The sequence below is a fragment of the Nyctereutes procyonoides genome, unplaced genomic scaffold (genome assembly GCF_905146905.1).
Source record: "Nyctereutes procyonoides isolate TBG_1078 unplaced genomic scaffold, NYPRO_anot_genome, whole genome shotgun sequence".
Taxonomy (NCBI): domain Eukaryota; kingdom Metazoa; phylum Chordata; class Mammalia; order Carnivora; family Canidae; genus Nyctereutes; species Nyctereutes procyonoides.
This window is the reverse complement of record NW_026575144.1, coordinates 11,256,424-11,276,509: the sequence shown is the minus strand read 5'-3', so window position 1 is coordinate 11,276,509 and position 20,086 is coordinate 11,256,424. Positions and strand designations below refer to the sequence as shown.

At 42.8% G+C, this 20,086-nt stretch overlaps 1 protein-coding gene across 3 annotated transcripts; it reads right to left on the bottom strand.

Annotated features, from left to right (window-relative positions):
* Positions 1-6,063: 6,063 nt before the first annotated feature.
* Positions 6,064-20,070, bottom strand: SPRTN (SprT-like N-terminal domain). Of its 3 annotated transcripts, none has more exons than XM_055308981.1 (5): positions 19,480-20,069; positions 18,415-18,514; positions 13,287-13,415; positions 9,371-9,635; positions 6,064-8,446 (listed from the first exon to the last, which is right to left on the bottom strand). In XM_055308981.1, the coding sequence occupies exons 1-5, from the start codon at positions 19,698-19,700 to the stop codon at positions 7,698-7,700; spliced, it is 1,464 nt and encodes a 487-aa protein (XP_055164956.1). In that variant the 5' UTR covers positions 19,701-20,069; the 3' UTR covers positions 6,064-7,697. The 3 variants fall into 3 exon arrangements, with proteins under 3 accessions (XP_055164956.1, XP_055164958.1, XP_055164957.1); XM_055308983.1 differs by lacking the exon at positions 19,480-20,069 and adding an exon at positions 18,615-19,465; XM_055308982.1 differs by lacking the exon at positions 13,287-13,415 and having other exon boundaries at positions 19,480-20,070.
* Between the last annotated feature and the right edge of the window lie 16 nt (positions 20,071-20,086).

Below are 20,086 nucleotides of genomic sequence, written 5' to 3'. Positions count from 1 at the left end.
CTATTACAGTACTTTTTTGCCCCCTCCGTTCTTGCTCTTTCTGGAACGACTGTGCATTGACTGGTTTGTGCCTCTTGCTCTTAGTTACTATGTGTCTTTCTGCTTTACTCTTTTAAGTCTCTTAGTCTCTTTTCCAGTTATGCCAGGGAGGGTTTCATTTCTGTTACCAGGTTTTAATATTCAAGAGCTCTCTCTCTCCCTCTCTCTCTCTCTCTCTCTCTTTAGTATAGAACAACCAGTTCTGCTCAGTAGATAAAGTATTTAACCTTCCTTTGTGTTCATTTTAATTTTTCTCTTTCAAGTTGCAGGTTTTGCTCACACATATGGTAATTCTTGCTGGGTGTTCGTATCTAAGGGGAGGTACTCAGGCTTCTGGTTTTCCAAGAAATATTGCCAGCTGCCTAAATCTGAATCTCTCTCATGATCTTCCCAATACATAGAGACAAGGAGAACCGAGTAAGTCACCTAGAACGCATACCTGCAGTATAACTGGGAGACAGAAGTTCAACTTGTGGGAAAGCAGAGCAAGAAGCATCTGAGGCCAGCATCAGGGCTCCCGGGAAGTCAGAGTCAGGTGGAAACTGTATGATAAAGGGACACGGGTAATGGGGGCCTGATCGTGGCAGTATACAGCAGCAGTGGGCAGGGGGCAGGAAGGGACTCCACCACGAGGGATGGAAATACCGACAGCCCCCAACTGGCAGTGGTTCAACTCATGATTTTTTCAACTATGATGGTGCAAAAACAATACACATTCAGTAGAAACTATACTTGGAATTTTGAATTTGGATCTTTTCCCCGGTCAGCGATATGTGGTACATACTCCCCCTGATGCTGGGTGACAGTGGTGGCTTCAGCTCCAAGGCAGCGTTGCAATCATGATAGTCAAAAACTGATGTACTTCCCACTATTCTGTTTTTCACTTATGGTACAGTGTTCAGTCGATGACATGAAATATTCAGCACTCTGTTATCAAATAGACTATGTGTTGGATGACTTTGCCCACCTGTAGACTAATCCAAGTGTTGTGAACACGTTCACAGTCAGCTGAGCTGAGCTCTGATATTTGGTAGGTTAGTGTATTAAGTGCATCTTCGGCTTATGATGGGATCATTCTGTTGAGGAAGATCTGGAGTGATAAGTCTGACACCAGTTCACCAGAGCACTGGCCAACTGGGTCATCAGAGAAAGAAGTTCATGAGAATTGAAGGTGGCTGCTGGAAGGTACCATTTCTGGGAGGAGGGGTAGATGTCTCCCAGAGACTTAATGGTTAAGTACAAGAAGGAAGCCAGGGTCTCATGGGGGAAAAGAATCATAGAAGAGAAAAACCCTTCTCAGCTCAAAAATAAAACTTTTCTCTGAGGAATACTGCATTTCATTGTACCAACAGAACACTCACAGATGAAACCCAGTAAGCCACACAAACCCCTCATCTCCACCTGGATAGAACCAATCATTTCTGCAAGTCAGGAAAAGAATGCCTTTCAAAATGAACAGAAAAAGGAAGACAGCATCTATAAACACTGCCATAAGAAGAAAACAAAATGAGAATCATTTACAGCTTGATGAAAAGTCTCTCCTCAACCATAAGGCAGAAGAAAAGTGCAACAATAGCTAGTCTGAATCAAATATCCTTAAACAAGACTTTGCCGAAATTAAACAACCCTGGAACTTAAAAATGTTGGGCACCTGGCAGGGCTCAGTTGGTGAAGCATCTGCCTTTGGCTCAGGTCATGATCCCAGGGTCCTGGGATGGAGTCCCGAATGTGTCATGTGTTGGGCTCCCTGCTCAGCAGGGAGTCTGTGTCTCCCTCTCCCTCTGCCTCCCCCTGTTGCTTGTGCACATGCTTACACTCTCTCTCAAATAAATCTTTTTAAAAATTTCAAAAGGTCAACAAAAACAAAAACCTTCAGCAAGCTGTAAAAAATCAAAAAAGACTTATCTCAAGATTAAATTATAGCTGGCCAAGGAAGAATAGATTCAACAGAGTATACAGTGGAGGGCACTGAAAAAGTAAAAAGCAGCCAAGAGTACATACAAAGGTTACAAAGATAAAGTAGAATGGGTACACACAAGTGTGTGCTCATACAGTGGAATGCTATAGAGCAGCGAGAACAGGCAATCTGCCAATACACAACATGGAGGACTCCAATGTGCTAAGGAGCTGGACTCCGGCCTCCTCTTGTGGATCCTATGGAGGTGGCTATTTGAGTATCAGGTTTTAAGAACAGAATTGAACAAATATGGGTGGGTCTATCTTAATTCATACATGTGTTACTGGGGCACCTGGGTGGCTCAGTTGGTTAAGTGTCTGACTTTGGCCCATGTTGTGATCCCAGAGTCCTGGGGTGGAGGCTCATGTTGGACTCCCTGCTCAGCAGAGAGTCTGCTTCTCCCTCTAGCCCTCCTCCCACTCATGTGCTCTCTATCTCAAAATCTTTAAGAAATATGTGTTACTAGAAACCATTTATACCTGTGTCTATGTATGTGTAGGTATACACATTTATCTACTGAATTATTTAAGATTTTATTAAATAATGTCTCCATCTAACATGAGGCTCAAACTCACAACCCTGAAATCAAGAGTCACACGTCCTACTGACTCAGCCAGGCACCATTCTGTTGATTTATTTTAAAAGTATACAAACAGGTAAAAAGAATCCTGTGAGGAATCTTCTGTAAAAACAAAAACAATACCCTCCCCATTTCTTTCATGTAGATGCAGATTTTCATACATTAGTTTGCAAGGAATGCTTATGACCTGGAATGACTTGGGTCTTTAAGAGTATTCTAGCTTGAAAATACGCAACCTTGGGTTCTTCAGAGAGGTATGGAGAAGAGTCCATGTTCGTGGAGGTATTACTGAGAAAGCATAGAAATGGAACTTGAGAATGCCTAGCCACTTCAGCCACTTAACACGAAGAATCTAAGAGGCTCCTCGTTCAGTTAGACCAACTCTGACATAGGGGTGAAGGACAGTGTCTTGGGAAGCTTTCAGACTAATCTAGGCGATGCAGAGCAGAATGCTCTGTCTCAGACATACTCAAAGGAAGAGCACTGTAATTTCAGAAATAGTGGGAAAGTATAGGTCTTGACTTGTCTGGAAGGCTTCCTGTTATGAACTCTCCTGCTTTGCCCCATGTGTGGGTTCCTGCTTGCTTTCTTGCAGACGTGTTATGTCAGCGTGTTCAGAGTGAGGTGAAAGGAAAACAAGGCTAGGGAGGCCCGAGTGCCCTGTACAGCAGCCCTGGTTTGAGCAAGCACACATTTTTGGCCCTCTGCACCCTCTCTCACGGGACTGGAGACCATAGCCTATCCTTTCCTTCCTACGAATCAGAACTGGCAATATTGTTCCAGTTGGTGGTTTCTCTCATCTGTTTGGTTTGGCTTCCATGCCTTCGGTTTTTCTGAGAAATTTAACTTCCCAGGAGCGCCCCCTGGTGTTCAGTAACCAAGAGGGCACATCTTTTGGCAAGTGTGGCTCAAGTACAGAAGGAAGCAAACAGCGGCTTGTTTCCGTATTATGATACACGACATTGTAAACTTTATTAATGATATGGTTCCAGAGGCACCTAAGAGCAATCTTTTACTTTTCTAGCTTCCAAAGAGATGTGATGGAGTACATATCATATAACATTCTGGTGGAATGTTAGAAAAAAACAAAGCCAGTGCTCATCTCCACGTGGCGTCCTTTTTGTTAACTCCCTAGGCACTTGGTGATAATAATTGCCATATTAGATTTCACCTCAGTGGTGGATGTGCTGCTGGTCAACAACTACAACCAGTTGCTAAAAAAGCAAGACAAAAGATAACAGGAAACCAGCACCCCTCAATAAGAATGAACAAACTACAAAGAGAGCTTCTTCTGAGCAGCCCGATGAAGAGGTTGTGCATGTGCCCAGATGCAGGATCCCAGGCAGGCACTAAGTTTGTAGGAAAACACAGCAGCTGTTTCACTTTGACACTGAAATTTACTTGGAAGTCCTATAAGCTTTGAGGGGCCCCTGGGTGGCACAGTTTGTGGAACATCCAACTCTTGGTTGGTTTTGGCTCAGATCATAACCTCAGGGTCATGCTCCACATCAGGCTTGGTGCTCAGCATGGAGTCAGCTTGTAATTCTCTCCCTCTGCCCTTCCCCCTTGTGTGCTCTCACTTTCTCAGTTTTTTTTTTAAAGATTTTATTTATTTATTCATAGAGACACACAGAGAGAGAGAGGCAGAGACACAGGCAGAGGGAGAAGCAGGCTCCATGCAGAGAGCCCGACGTGGGACTCGATCCCGGGTCTCCAGGATCACGCCCTGGGCTGCAGGCGGCGCCAAACCGCTGCACCACCGGGGCTGCCCAGTTGTTTTTTTTTTTTTTTTTTTTTTTTTTTAAACCTGTTAAGTTTTGAAAAAACAAGCTCAATCCTTTAGGACAATGGAACAGTAGTTTTTGTTTATCATTTTAGATACACATTTATAGTCTAAAAAGCAACAAAACAGAGCTTTCCAAATTTAAAATTCGGTAGATAATGGATAGCCTTGAGATTTTATAAAGTTAACTACCTTTCACCCCCAACCCATCTTCCCAGAATGAAGTGATAGCATTTAAAGGCTGACCCAGAATACCAGCTGTTATTAGGGTAGGGTGTTTGCTTTAAAGGGTAAAAAACTGGGATCCCTGGGTGGCGCAGCGGTTTGGCGCCTGCCTTTGGCCCAGGGCGCGATTCTGGAGACCCGGGATCGAATCCCACGTCAGGCTCCCGGTGCATGGAGCCTGCTTCTCCCTCTGCCTATGTCTCTGCCTCTCTCTCTCACTCTCTCTCTCTATCATAAGTAAAAAAAAAAAAAAAAAAAGGGTAAAAAACTAAACCAGCAGAACAGAAAATGGTTTCTCTCATATAAATGACACAGAATGGGGTAATAATTCTTTTGGTGCAGGTTTTCTCAAAAGCTTTAACACGAATTGAAAGCTATTTAATTCCAAATTTAACTTTCCCTTTCTTGCCACCTGTTTTCATCATCCCTTAAAACTGGCCAGCTGATGGGGAGCCTGGGTGGCTCAGTTAAGTGACCAACTTTTGATTTCCAGCTCAGGCCATGATCTGAGTTGTGAGATCAAGCCCCCTTATCAGGCTCCACGCTGTGCGTGAAACCTGCTTAAGGTTCTCTCTCTCTCCCTCCCTCTACTAAAAAAAAAGAAAACAAAACAGCAGCATCTGGTTGGTTCAGTAGGTTAAGCATCTGCCTTCAGCTCAGGTCGTGATCTTAGGATCCTAGGATCGAGTCCTGCATGGGGCTCCCTGTTCAGCAGGGAGTTTACTTCTCCCTCTGTTCCTCCCCCTGCTCACTGTCACTCTCCCAAATGAGTAAATAAAAAATCTAAAAAAAAAAAAAAATTTTTTTTCTAAACACCTGATCAACTCTTTCTCAACCCACCCTCTCCAGCCCTGACACAGCCCTTCTGCCCATTTATGGTACCCTCCAGAGAATCCATCAAAACACTTCTCAAATGTTCTCCACTGGCTTAGTCAACTTTCCAAGCCCTCCTCCTGCCCCCAGTGCACCACCCCGACCTGAATCAACACATGGGTGTTCTCCAGGACCACACAAACCAAAGTGTGCAATATGACACCACCTTCAAACTTCCACCTCCTTCTGCCATTTTACTCCTCACATCTTACTTTGTAAGATGTTCAGATGTAAGATGTTTTGTTCATTTGGAGCAGCTTAGTTCCCCCTGTAGACTGTGCTGGTCTAGCTCCAACCAACACCTTTCTTGGACTCCTTCGCTCTGCAAGCCCCTTTCCATCCTTCCTTACCAGGCTACCCTGACTCACTCTGGAAGACCCACTCGGACAGTGTCTCCTCCAGGGAACCTCCCCTCAAGTTCCCACAGCCCCCAGCAGAAACTAGTCAGGAGCCCTTTCTGTGTTCACTCCCCATCGAGGCTGTTTATAAAGCCTAAGGACAGGGATTGTCTTGTTTACCTCTTTGCCCCAAACCTTGTAAAGTTTGGGCTCAAAAGCTGCTCACTTGCACGTAATTTGCTAAATTAAGAGACAGTGATCCTCTATGAAAGATGTAATCGCATATATTTTAGGTCATTTATCTATAAATACTAAATACTGTTTTTCAACTTCATATTTAAGAAGTTATCAAAACTTGTAAACACTCAACCAGATGAGCTAAATTTGAAGAGGACTGATAATACTGTGAAGACAGCTGAACAGCTGAAACTCTCCTACATTGCTGGCAGGAGGGCAAGCTGGCAGTATTTACTAAAGCTACACATGCACGTACCCTGGGGAGCCAGCACTCCAATCCTGGGTGGACGCCCAACAGCAACGAGGAAGCATGTTTTCAGCAGCAGTCTCCGTCACAGCCAGCCCCCGGTTGGAAATAATTCAGATGCCCGTTAATATTAGAATGGCTGAATAAACCCTGGCGTATTTGTACACTCAGAGCAACGACCTAGAATGAACTTCTACAGTGTGGCAACAGGGTAGTACTTCATGAAGTTAAAACCACACTCAAGCACCCCAGGGTGGCAGAGACATAACAGAAAGTGATTACCCTCAGGGGTTGTGGCTGCAGACTAGGAAGCGTGCGGACCACGAATGCAGGAGGTGCACTGTTCCCTCCCTGACCCGAGGCAGCCGTCGCCCAGGAGCACCAAGGCCAAGTTCACACAGAGGAGCTGGCACCTCGGGTAGGTGGAGGTCATGTCGCAACATAGCTCAGGAGAAAGAAAACCTGTGAATTCAACTCTTGGGACCAGGCCAACATGCTAGTGGTACAGCCATGAGAAAGTGAACTGATGAAAGGATCTTGGTCCCTGCCACAACACAGTAAGAAGGTTTTTAAAAAGAAATCTACTTTTTAAAATGCACAAATGGTATTCCTTTTTATTGTAACGGTTACAACTTTGGCTTAAGGTTCATAATACTGTTTCCAGACAGTGTTCCACTGTTAACATAAAAGAGGCTGTTGTGATGTGACTTACGCCAGCTCCTTGGCAGGTGAACCACTCATCTGGCTACATCTTGAGAAAACCACTCAACTCTGGCCTACAGGATGGCAGGAGTAGTCGTCTAAAACGTTTATTTGACTATGTTCCTTCTATGCTTTAACCTAAAACCAGCTGCCACCTTTTAGTGATGACAGAAATAAAATTCTTGGAGATGTATAAAAAATATTTCCTGCTGAGATTAAAAAAAAGAAACCAAAAAACAAAAAACTTTGAGTACCCTACAACAACTGATATACTTTGTCCTCGGAATTGTAATTTTGGCCAATGTCTGACATGTTTAGCTTCAGTTCTAGGACTGAGTTTTAATACTAACAAAGAAATACTCAGTTTAACCAAATACCTGTCAGGATTCCGGTGTATTTTGAGGAAAGGTATATAAATAAAAAGATTAACAGATTTAAATGCAATTTAAGAGCAAGGAAGAACATAAGTATCTAAAAACTATACATGTACACATGCAGAACAAACTCTGAGCTACAGGATACACAAGGCAAAAGTGAATATAGCACCTTTCGACATAGAATATTTTCCATTGCAACCTCATGTATATATCTATAAATTAGAACTACATTAAAACCTACAAATCTTCATGTTCACCAGAACTTCCTGAGTGGCTGACACTAGGTTAGCAGGGTAATATAGGCGGCATGTGACACCCATTTGTCTTTCAAAGACTTCTTCAACTTTTGACTTTGATGCTACCACCTTCAAGGCACCAGTCCAAGTGCTCATTAATCTGAGACTCCAACACTTCATTCTGACAAACAGGACAATCAACCATCCTGTTCTGGCTGGATGCACTGCTGGAATTCTGAGTTGCAGCTGTAGGATGTGAACTCCACTTTGGATCATTTCCACCACTTTGTACTTGCTCTTTCTTGATAAAAAAATTGTCAGAAACAGTCTTGTCTTCTAGCCTGGGTCGTTTACTTGGGAGTTTCTCCTCAGGCCCACTCACATCCTGGGGTGCAGTCACAGATGTTGATTCCGGTGCTTTTAAAGAATTTCTCAGGGATATCTTAGAAGAGGTGACCCTTTTGTGAGATCCAGAAGAGATGGAGTTTTTAGTGATGTCACCGGTTGTTAGGCTTTTTGTTGGAGATCCATTCACATTTCGGAAGGTCTTTTGGTTGGCAACTGAGACCCTAGGAAAGTAGTTGCTTAAAACATTTTGGTGACTGGCAGTAAGAATAGGGGACACTAGAGGAGTTTTTTTACTTGAACCATTCTGTTCAAATTTCACCTCAATTTTAGAACTAGGTCTGAGAGCTTTTGCCGAATGGTCTTGACTTAAAAGATCTTGGGTTTTATTAATAGCATACGAAGTGACAAACTTTCCCGATGAAGGCGAGTTGCTCGTTTCTCCTAGAACATATCCTTTCCCACTGAAAGGGATCAACAGCTGGGTCTCACCTCTGTTAGATTTATCTACAAAAGAAGCAAAGGTTCTCTTGATTCGAAATTAATACAGTAACAAGTGTTAAGCTAATGAGCTATTATTGGGAGAAGGACGTATCTACAGTGGTCAGGGGGCTCAGGGAGGGAGAGAACACAAAAAATAAAAATCTAGCATCCCAAGCCCACTAGCAAAGGAACTTGTACCTTGAAAATCACTTAGCATTCTTCAAGTTTAGTTCCAGAGGGAAAAGTCTCCTCCCACATTCTTTTCTTTCCCCCTACTCACACAGAATGGGGATATATAACCTCTCCACATAAATTCTTCTCTAGCTCCTCCACTCACTCACCACTTTTGAATTTGGGAAAAGTAGCTTATTATTAATGTTTCTGGATCCAACCAACAATTTCCCAAGCGAAGAAGCCTTAACTTTAGTGACCTGGTTCCCTCTTCAAAAGGCAGAGACTCTGAACTTCATAGGAAAGGAATAAATCTCAAAGATGAACTACCAGCACATACATGTCATATCCTTTTCCCATTCTTCTCCCAATGAAAATACATACATCAACAGCAGAAGTCACTCGGCTAGAAGCCAAGTGATAGGAAGGGGTGGGTTAGGAGTAATTCCGGGCATTGTTATTTGAATTACTGTTTTTATTTTGACAATCATTTTGCCTTCTGTTTCCCAATGACTCAGTGAGTCAAGATAGGGAAAGGGCCTTTACCTAACTCCAATATTATCCGTGAACACAATTTCTACTTTAACTCACACTACACAGAGCAAAGTACATTTTTCTACCATCACTTCACAAACAATGGGATTTGTTTAAATCCACACTTACAAATGTATACTTGAAATAATCCTTAAGCTCATCTTAACACCAGTTCTCCAGAGGACAGCCCTGGCTTTTATACTGTTAGCTGTGGTCCCAGCAAACATGGAAGAGCAAAGTTACCTTTATTTTCAGCTGCTGTTGGCTGCTTTCCTACTTTTGTCTTTCCTTTGCCCTTTTTTGAGTAATTCTCTGGTTCCTTGATTTTGATGTAGGTGCCGCCACAGGTCTTCTGGTGCTCGGCCCACCAGTAGTCATGCACAGAGGGTGCCCTGTTGGTGGCGCGTTTGACATAACCGTAGTAGGGTTTCTTGTACTGACAAGGCCCATTGCAGCGCCACCAGTGTCGCCGGTACTCATCCACCTCGTCGTGGAAAGTATGGTACACCTGGGTTGAGAGAAAGTGCTCAGTGTTAAAGAGGCAAAGTTAACAATTTAAAAAAAAATACAGAAGCAGCCTTCCTGTGTTTAAACTTCCAGTTTCTGAGAGCTCTCTGCAATGACACTTTGGAGAAGGCAGCAAATAGATTTAGCTTCTGTTCCCAAAGTTCATTTTAATGGGACAGCAGCAGTTAATACTTCAAAAACTGTGTAAAGATAGAAAGATATGGGATCCCTGGGTGGCGCAGCGGTTTGGCGCCTGCCTTTGGCCCAGGGCGCGATCCTGGAGACCCGGGATCGAATCCCACGTCGGGCTCCCGGTGCATGGAGCCTGCTTCTCCCTCTGCCTGTGTCTTTGCCTCTCTCTCTCTCTCTCTCTCTCTCTCTCTCTCTCTGTGACTATCATAAATAAATAATAAAAAAAAAGATAGAATGATGTGAGATTAGAAAACAAACAAAATTTTTAGCCCACAAAAGCCTGTCAATGCTAAAAGTTTTAGAAACCAAATTTTAAAATGATCAAAAATCAGGATAAAGACAAAATTTTATATAATGCCATAATAAATAACAATTATTCCTTCCTACTGTTCAACTGAAATTTTCCCCTGTAAGTAACAATACCAAAGGGTTCTGGACTATTTCCTAGAAATGCTCAACCCCACCTACACAAGCATTTTGCCTGATGCAGTCTCTGCTACACCCACTCCACATTCTCAAAGGTCTTTCTTTGCCCCCTTGTCTTTGTAATGAGCCTCATGGGGGCATCATTCTACCTGCTTATGGCAAAAAGCTCCCCAGGATTCAAAGGATCTTTTTTTTTTTTTTTTTTAAGCTTTGAGAGAGAGAGCAGAGACAGAAAGCATGTGTGGGGGTGAGGGGCAGAAGGAGAGGGAGAAGCAGACTCTCCGCTGAGCAGAAAGCTCAAAATGGAACTGAATCCCAGGACCCTGGGATCACAACCTGAGCTGAAGGCAAATGCTTAATCGACTGAGCCACCTAGGTGCCCCAGGATTCAAATATTTTCATCTCTGTGTCCCTAAGTGGCTAATATAGGCTCTGGCACAGTGAAGGTGCTCAGTCAGTATTTGCTGCCTGAATGAATGAAAAGCTTCATTCATTGATTCAAACAAAATTCTCTGCAAATGAGCTTTTCAATACTTATACAGGATCATTTAGTTTCACCCTCTAGATAGAATCTTATTTACAGATGAAAGAGGTTTGACTGAACAGAAAGTTAGCCCTCCCACCTTGGGGGCCTTGTGGAAAGCAAGACACCAATGAAGACCTGATAATCCTCAATAACCCATGTACCTTTCTCTTCTGTCCTCCCAGTGGAACATTACTACTGTATAAGATAAGGAGCCTCCACAGATGAGATTTTAACATTTAGACATTTAACTAGACATTTAACTTTCTAATAAATTCCACAGAGGAAAAGAACATGAAACTTTCTATAACTCTACAGGTAAGTTTTATACTGTGTCTCCCTCCTAAGCAACAAATGTGTATGACTTGGCAAGCATGCCAACAATACATTATGTGAGGCGCAGAAGGCACTGGAGGGCAGAGGTTTGGGGGTAAAGAGGTATGGAATACTCTGCCTTCTCCCTTATGTTAAGAATTCTTCACTGAATTCACTGGTTAAAAAGCCAGGACATTGGATCTATTTTGCTTCCAAGTCCTGTAACTTGTAACTTGTAACAGCCTAGGGATGTGACTTCTTTAACAATGTAGTCACCAAAATAAAATTGTGGAACTAGATGCCCTGTGGAGTTTGTTATAACAGGATGTAACCTGTAAAAGCAAGGGGTGTCCATGCGATAAAACCTCTCCTAAATGAAAACACACAGACGTGCAAGATAAAAGAATATATCCTCTTCCAACTGAACAATAGGAAGTATACCAGGACTTTGCTTAAAGTGAAAACGCCAATGAGGAAACTAAAAGCCTTTTGTACCTGCAACTCCACAATGCTTTTGCTAGTCAGGACTTTATGTGACTGTTTTTTACTTTGTTAAAAAAAAAATAAAATTTAGGGCAGCCCTGGTGGCCCAGCAGTTTAGTGCCACCTTCAGCCCAGGGTGTGATCCTGGAGACCCGGGATCTAGTCCCACGTCAGGCTTCCTGCACGGAGCCTGCTTCTCCCTCTGCCTCTGTGTGTGTGTGTGTCTGTCATGAATAAATAAAATTTTAAAAAATTCTTTTTCTTAAGATTTTAAAAAACAGGATCATGACCTGAGCTGAAGGCAGCCACTTAACTGACTGAGCCACCCAGGCACCCCATGTAACTGGTTTTTAATGCAAGCCACTTTCTTGATGAAGTAACTCTGATAATTAAATGAGCTCTCTAGAAAATTAAAGCCAACAGCTAGAAGAAAAAAAGAATCTACATAAAGTGAGCACTTTTCATTTTCCACAAGGCTGGCTTTTACTGCCTTTCAAAGACAGGAAATAATCTGCAGGAATTTGGTTCAATCCAATGCAATACTTATTAGCCCTCATAGGGGCGCTGTATCACACATCTTATACAGAGGTGTACAAAGATAAGGAAGAGCCACCCTGTGTTCAGAGGTCTGAAATAGAATAAAATATTGTCAATGGTCAAAGAGCTGCTAGGGACACTAAAAGGAAGAAGTCCTGGACCACTGCGAAGATGAAGGACATGTGACAGCACAGAGGAAGTGGGACCCATGAGGGAGAGGATGTGCGAGGAGCCGCACGGGGGCTGAAACGTTCACTGAGCCAAGACAAGCAGGGGACTGTGTGGGGCAGAGAAAAGGAACAGCAAGGTCACCTGATAAAATGAATCAGTAATAATAAACATCTCGTATTTAACTTTGTGCTCAGGGATCCGTGGGTGGCGCAGCGGTTTGGTGCCTGCCTTTGGCCCAGGGCGCGATCCTGGAGACCCGGGATCGAGTCCCACATCGGGCTCCCGGTGCATGGAGCCTGCTTCTCCCTCTGCCTATGTCTCTGCGTCTCTCTCTCTGTGTGTGTGACTATCATAAATAAATAAAAATTTAAAAAATAATAGTAATAACTTTGTGCTCAGACGGGGCTACAATGTTTGGCACATATTTTCTCATCTCAAGGACCCAGCAGGTAAGTATCCTTGCTGCCCCCCTTTCCTGCTCCCACACGGAGGCCCCATAGTCTGCTGTCCATGGAGTGAGCACCAGAACGCCAGCAGTTGGAGGACTCCTGCTTTTCTGCCCCCAGACTCTGCTTCCTACAATATTATGCAAAAATATAAATCAAGGAAAGCTTGTGATGATGGGCATGACACATGAAATGGCAGCAGATACAGGAACCATCGAAGGAGGAGATGATCACAAGGAAACGAAGCTAAGGGATAGCTGTAGCAATCCAGAGGTAGCGCCGGACTGTAGCCACTATGCACACAGCATTGCCCTAGCTGCGCTCAGAGGCCTGGGGGGGCACCTGAGCGGCCCCAGCCCCAGACCAGCGGGTTAGCTTCTCTTTGCTTGTCTGTCTTGCTGTGGGAAATCCTCAAAGACAGTGTTTGTTTCTATCCAGTTGCCTATTTTTTAGTTAAATCCCAGGAATTACTGAGTAAATACTAAAAATCATAAATGTTCTACCTATTTATTAATAAGTTAAATTAATGAATGTTATATTTATTATTTAAATCATATACCGTTATATTAGCTCCAGTCAGGCGATTGATGCGATGCATATGTTTACAAAACTCTGGGCCGTGGCCCTCCCGGTCTTTATCATTATTAGTGACAAATAAATAGGCATGTATCATTTCATGCAAGAGGGTCTGAAACAGAAAAGAATCAAATTGTTAGGGTGCTTTTGAAAATAAAAAGGCATTTTCTTACCCTGCCTGGGGTCTTAACTTTGTTTGGATCACAGGCTCCTTTCAGAAACTGTTAAAAGTCATGAACCGTCTTTCTAGAAAAATTACGTATGCATCCATTCACAAAACTTTGCATATACTCTCTGAAACTCTGCAGATCCCAGGTTAAGAACTCCATGCTCCAAGAAAGCCTTTTTAACTCTTAATCAAAAACTCAAAGGAAAGATCAATGAACTCAACTACATAAAAACTTTAAAATTCTGTGTGGGGGGAGAAAAGAGGGTGGCTGAAAAAAATTCAAAATGATGTATGAGCAATGCACCTCTCAGGCTACTAATTCTTAAAATATAAAGAGCTACTAAAGTCAATAATAGGAAATGACCAATAACTCAATTTTTAAGGGGGCAAAAGTCATAGATGGGTTCACAGAAAAAGAAATAAAAGGCTCTGACAATGTTAAAAGTTTTAGAAACCAAATTTTGAAATGATCAAAAATCAAGATAAACCATAAGCATGAAAAAAAATGTGCAACTCCACTTATAAAAACAAATACAAATTAATGTTACACCAATATGCTACTTCTGCTTATCTAGATTAGTAAAACTCCCAGTTTGACATTAGTAAAGCTAAGGTGAAAAAAACATTCCCATATATCTCTGGTGGGACTGCAAAATGGTACAAATCCCCTCCGAGGAGAATTTGGTAACATCTCACAAAGTATTTTCAAAACCAGTGCCTGGGTGGGTGGCGTAGTCAGGGAACCATCTGATTCTTGGTTTCAGCTCAGGCTGTGATCTAGGGTTGTGAGATTGAGCTCCACACTCACAGCAGAGTTTGCTTGAGAGTCTCTCTCCCTCTCTGTCTCCCCCTCCCAGAGGCTCATGCTCTAATAAATAAATCTTTTAAAAAATTTGCAAAACAGAACAATGAAACAAAAAAGAAACTAGTAACAATATCCTATAGAAGTTGGGGAGTTCAGCATAGAGAAGGATGGGATAGGACAACCTTTCTATGTGTATTGTTTTACATAGTCTTGGGATTTTTGAATCATGTGCAATTTTAAAACAATAAAACCAGGATACCTGGTGGCTCAGCGGTTGAGCATCTACGTTTGGCTCAGGACGTGATCCTGGAGTTCCAGGATCGGGCTCCTGTATGGAGCCTGCTTCTCCTCCCTCTGCCTGTGTCTCTGCCTCTTTCTCTGTCTCTCATGAATAAATAAATGAAATCTTAAAAAAAAAAAAAACAATAAAACCTACTACTCTAGTGAATAAAATCTGATGATAAATCCCATGATTGGCCGAAATTTAATCTGAATTTACATAAATCTTCTTTGAATTAAAACAATAGCGGGATCCCTGGGTGGCGCAGCATTTTGGCGCCTGCCTTTGGCCCAGGGCGCGATCCTGGAGACCCAGGATGGAATCCCACGTCGGGCTCCCTACAGGGAGCCTGCTTCTCCCTCTGCCTGTGTCTCTGCCTCTCTCTCTCTCTCTGTGTGACTATCATAAATAAATAAATAAATAAATAAATAAATAAATAAATAAATAAATAAATAAATAAATAAATAAATAAATAAATAAAAAGCCTAGTGTTCATTTCCACATCAAAGATGTAGATGTGTAGGTGTAAAATTCACAAAAGTATTTAAGGCTGCCGTTTCATAATTTATCTTAAATATTTTTTATTTTTTATTTATTTTTTTTTAAGATTTTTTTTTCATTTATTCATGAAAGACACAGAGAGAGGCAGAGACCTAGGCAGAGGGAGAAGCAGACTCCATGCAGGGAGCCCAATGTGGGACTCAATCCCAGGACTCCAGGATCATGCCCTGAGCCGTCCCAGAAATATCTTTTTAAAGAGTGAAAGTCGGGCAGCCCGGGTGGCTCAGCGGTTTAGAGCCGCCTTCAGCCCTGGGCGTGATTCTGGAGACCCACAGTCCCACGTGGGGCTCCCTGCATGGAGCCTGCTTCACCCTCTGCCTTGGGTCTCTGCCCCCCTCTCTCTCTCTCTCTCTCTCTCTCTCACCCTCTGCCTTGGGTCTCTGCCTCTCTCTCTCTCTCTCTCTCTCTCTCTCTCTGTGTCTCTCATGAATAAATAAATAAAATCTTTTTAAAAAATAGTGAAAGTCATAAAGGTCTTCTAAAAGCAAACCTTGTTCATAATGTTTTTACAAAGAATTTCCATCAGAACTAGATTGCCATTAATGAACTGTAGTAATTATGCTGAACAGAAAAATGGGTGAATCAAACATTTTAACTTGGTCATTACAAAAACATCTCTTTTAAAATTATCAACTCCATCTCTAAAAGTGAATTTAATCTTTTCAAGTAAATACCACTCTTTGGGACTCTAACTCAAAGGGCCTCTACATTTCAAATGTTTTCTAACACAGTAATGATCAATAACTAGTCTCATAAAGAATAAATAAATTAAGGCTCCTAATTTTGGGTTCAATTTAAACACCCTGAAAATGGCACATGGCACCATACTGAACAATTTCTATTTTTATAGATGTACCATTTTCCACTCCACATTTAGGACAGATTCGATTCTACTCAACATGGTCCCCAAACACCTCTACTTCCCACCACTGTACTGTCTGGCCAAAAGCAGCTACTTCTGGTCCTCAGTATGCCCTAAATTTCATGCCTCTCTTCTGTTCACAGCATGCCCATTTCTTCTGCCAAGAGTGGTTTTCCTCTACTATTCCTACTTCTCAGAATGCAATCTGTCCTATAAGGCTCACCTCCGTGTTTTCATTAGCAGGAGTAACAATTATAAAGTAATTATAATTATAAATTATAAAGTAATGAGGCCATGTGGTATAGGGAATAGGACAAGAGCTTTAGAGCCAGGCAAACAGCCTACACCAAGGATTTATTATTTATTATGCACAAGGCTTTGGACAAGTTACAACTTGCTCCTTATTCCTAATATGGGGATATTCTGATCTTGCAGGGCTATACACACTAGATTAACTACTCACTAGATTAACACTAGTGTTAATCATAATTACTACTACTACTGGCACACAATACATACTCAATAAATCAATAAAGAGTAGTAGAAGTGGTGATGTCAGTAGTCATAAAATACACGTGCATGAAGCTTTTCTTTGTCCTCAACCAGACAAAGTCTTTTCCTTTTCTGAATCCTACTCATTACAATTTAGGTCATACTTTATGTACAGACCAGAGTCACACTGTTCCTCTTTGGTCCTTCTTTAACCCGATCTGATATTGTAACTTTCTGCCAACAGCAAATGCTCACTTGATAGCATTACCACACATTTCCCATTCTCTTCTCGCCCATTACCTTAAAAAAAAATTGTTCGTGCGTTTAACCATTTACACAATAAATATTCATTAAGCAACTACTGTTATTAGAGCTCTTCATAAGGTTGATTTGGTTAATCATGTTCGAATGTTTTTTTATGCCTACTTTCTTTCCCCTGCTTATTCACTGAGTTACCAACAAAGTTGTGTTAACACCTGCAGCTATGATTGTGGATTATTTCCCTTTTTGCTTTTACTAATCTATGCTTTATGTAATTTAAAGCTATATTACTACTTTTAGGATCATTATGTGTTTTTATTTAATAGATCATTTTATCATTATAAAATGTTAACCTTTTTTCCAGTAAAACTTCTTCCCTTAAAATCTTTAGTCTGATACAACAGCTTTCTGTTTTTGTTTGGATGATATACATCTTTTTCCACCCTTTTGCGTTTAACATATGTGTGTCTTTATCTTTTTTTTTTTCTAAAGCAATTTTATTTTATTTTTTTATTCATGAGAGACACAAAGAGAGAGAGAGAGAGGGAAAGAGAGAGGCAGAGACATAGGCAGAGGGAGAAGCAGGCTCCATGCAAGGAGCCCGACGCGGGACTCGATCCTGGGTCTCCAGGATCACACCCCGGGCTGAAGGCAGCGCCAAACCACTGGGCCACGAGGGCTGCCCTGTGTGTCTTTATCTTAAGCACATCTCTTTCCATCTAGTATGTCAGTTCATGTTTAATTAATGCTTAATCCATTTACATTTAATATAATTACTGATAACCGTCTTTATGCCTAACTTTTTTTGCGGGGCTTTGTTCCTTTATTCCTCCATTCTCTTTTAATAGTTAATTATTCCTGCTGTACCATTTTATATTTAGTAGCCACTGTCTTCTATCCTAACTGTGGTGAAAAACACACTACATAAAATTTACCATCTTAACTATTTCTAGTGTACAGTTCTGGAGTGTTTAGTATATTCACATGGTTCTGAAAACCATCACCTTATATTATCCTTAAAAACACCATCTTTCATATTTCCAAGCATGTCTTAACATATTCCCCATCCAACCTCTACCACCTTATCCTCTTTTGTGCACACATTTCAAGAGCTGTAACTGGGGCAAGACCAGTCACACTGGGTGTGTCTTAGGGAATTTCAGGCATCTTCTAGATTCAACTAGCCATAATCTGGGGGCTCCTACTGCTCCATTTTGCTAGTGAAGCATGCCCTCACTCATGCTGGCTGGTTATACCAGCTCAGCTAGATATTCTGGGAGGGCAGCACCACAGCACCTGAACAGAGAACCAAATCTGAAGTCTCAAAAGGAAGATATGGGTCCTAGTTTTTTCTAAATTTTTGCTTCTAAATATGTAACTTAAACCAGTTACTTAGCCTCTCTGAACCTTTATGTCCATATTTATAAAAATGAAGACAACACACATTGTACATAAACAGGGCTGTTGTGAAGATCAAATTAAATAATAAACCCAAAAGCCTTTAGCTGTGAAGAACTATAAAAATATACGGTAATCATTATTATCTGCCTTGCAGTAAAAGTTTGCAATAAGGAAAAACAGGTGTTTGGTTTTTATATTACAGGTTAATTCACAGCAGTGTAAATCAGTAAAAAGCATTTTTAAATTACTCAGCTAAGAATCAAGTTTATGCAAAGAATACCTCTACGAGATCCTTCCTTGGTCTCAACTTTAACAGAGGTTCACTGAGACGGATGGAACACATTCCACCCCTCCCTTCATAGCTGCATAGCCCAGCACACCTGGAAAACAACCACCACAAAAGCATTATTTACCTAAAACACACAAAAGGGAAACAAGAATAAATCCTTATACATTCTTGGGCAGTCCACACTAGTATACCTTTTTTGTTAGGAGGTATCTTCAGATCACCCCAGTGAGAGAGATGTGTGAACAGAACTGCATCCCTTGCCCTAGCCAGGTTACAAGAGGCCAAAGACAATCCTGTTCTGCGGCTCCCAGTCTCCTCCCTTCAAACTATAATCAGTTTGTGGTAGTAACAGCCAGATCTCCATCGGCACATCTCCGAAAGCGTAAGAGAAGCCTTTACGAAGGAGATTTGTCCTTTTAAACAGTTTTATGCCATATCTTAATCTGTCTTAGTTTAGGCTGTTTTGTATTACTTCAAAGACAAGCACCGTGGTGTACAACCATATTGAAGTTGTTAACTCCGTTCATGTGCCGGAACAGATTATTTCAAATCAGGAGTTCTCTACTTTAGTGAACATCCTTTTAGAGGCATCCCCGAAGATCCTTTCGGTCCAGAAATATGGAAACGTCAGCCCCGTCCCCCTCCTAACACCTGAGCTCACTACCAAGTGGTGACATCTCAAAAGGGCACAGAAGAGGACAACACACATCTTTGGGAGGCTTCGCTGCCTCCTCGCCATTCTTTCTTAGGGGCTGACTCTGGGCGCTTCTCCCTCCTGGGTCAGAAACGTGTTAATTTATTTTCAGGTGAGGGGAGATCCAAAGACATCCTTTTCTCTGCCGGTGTCCTTTACAAATCAATCGGCTACCGGAACGGGCCACACAGCTAGCTTTCTTAAAGTCGTTGGAGAGGGAGAGAGAGTAGGGGAGGGAGAGAGACAGCGAGAGGAGCTGCTGGTGTCCACCACGAGACCCCCAGGTTTCACGCCCCCCGGGACCGGGGGCTGCAGAGGAGCTGCCAGCCGCTCCCGTTTCCCCAGCGGGGCTCGGGACTCACAGGGTCATTCGCACGCTCCACTTCACCTCGACGGCCTCCAGCTGGCCCCAGAAGAACCGATCGTTGAACTGCACAAACAGGGCCTGCAAATCCGGGGTTGGGTCCACCAGCTCCCAGGACGCGTCCACCAGCGACAGGGGCGCCTGGGCCCGGTCGCGCTCCGACCCCTGCAAGTTCCACTCCTCCTGAAGCCGCAGCGCCAGCACCAGATCCTCGTCCATCTCTGCCGGGATCCCAGGCGGCGTCCGAAGGCGTTAAGCAGGCTCCACGGATCCGACGCTCCGAGAGCCTGGTCGAGCTCCTAAGAAATACCGGCTCTGGGGCGGCTCTCGGGCGGCTCTCGGGCGGCTCTCGGGTCGGCCCGCCGATCTCGCGAGAACTCAGGAATAACTGGCTCCAGAACGAGAACTGAGTTTGCCCCAAACGCCGAGGCCAAGATTCTGGGGCTTAAAAAAGAGAACTCTGCATGGTACCTCCTAGTGGGCTCAAAACGTGGGCTCAAAACGTGGGCTCCCAGGGCCTGGACTCTAGGAAGGTGTCGGGAGACCGGTGACCGCCTTTACGCTTCGCCGCTCACTTCAAACACAAACGTCACGCCCGGCCCATG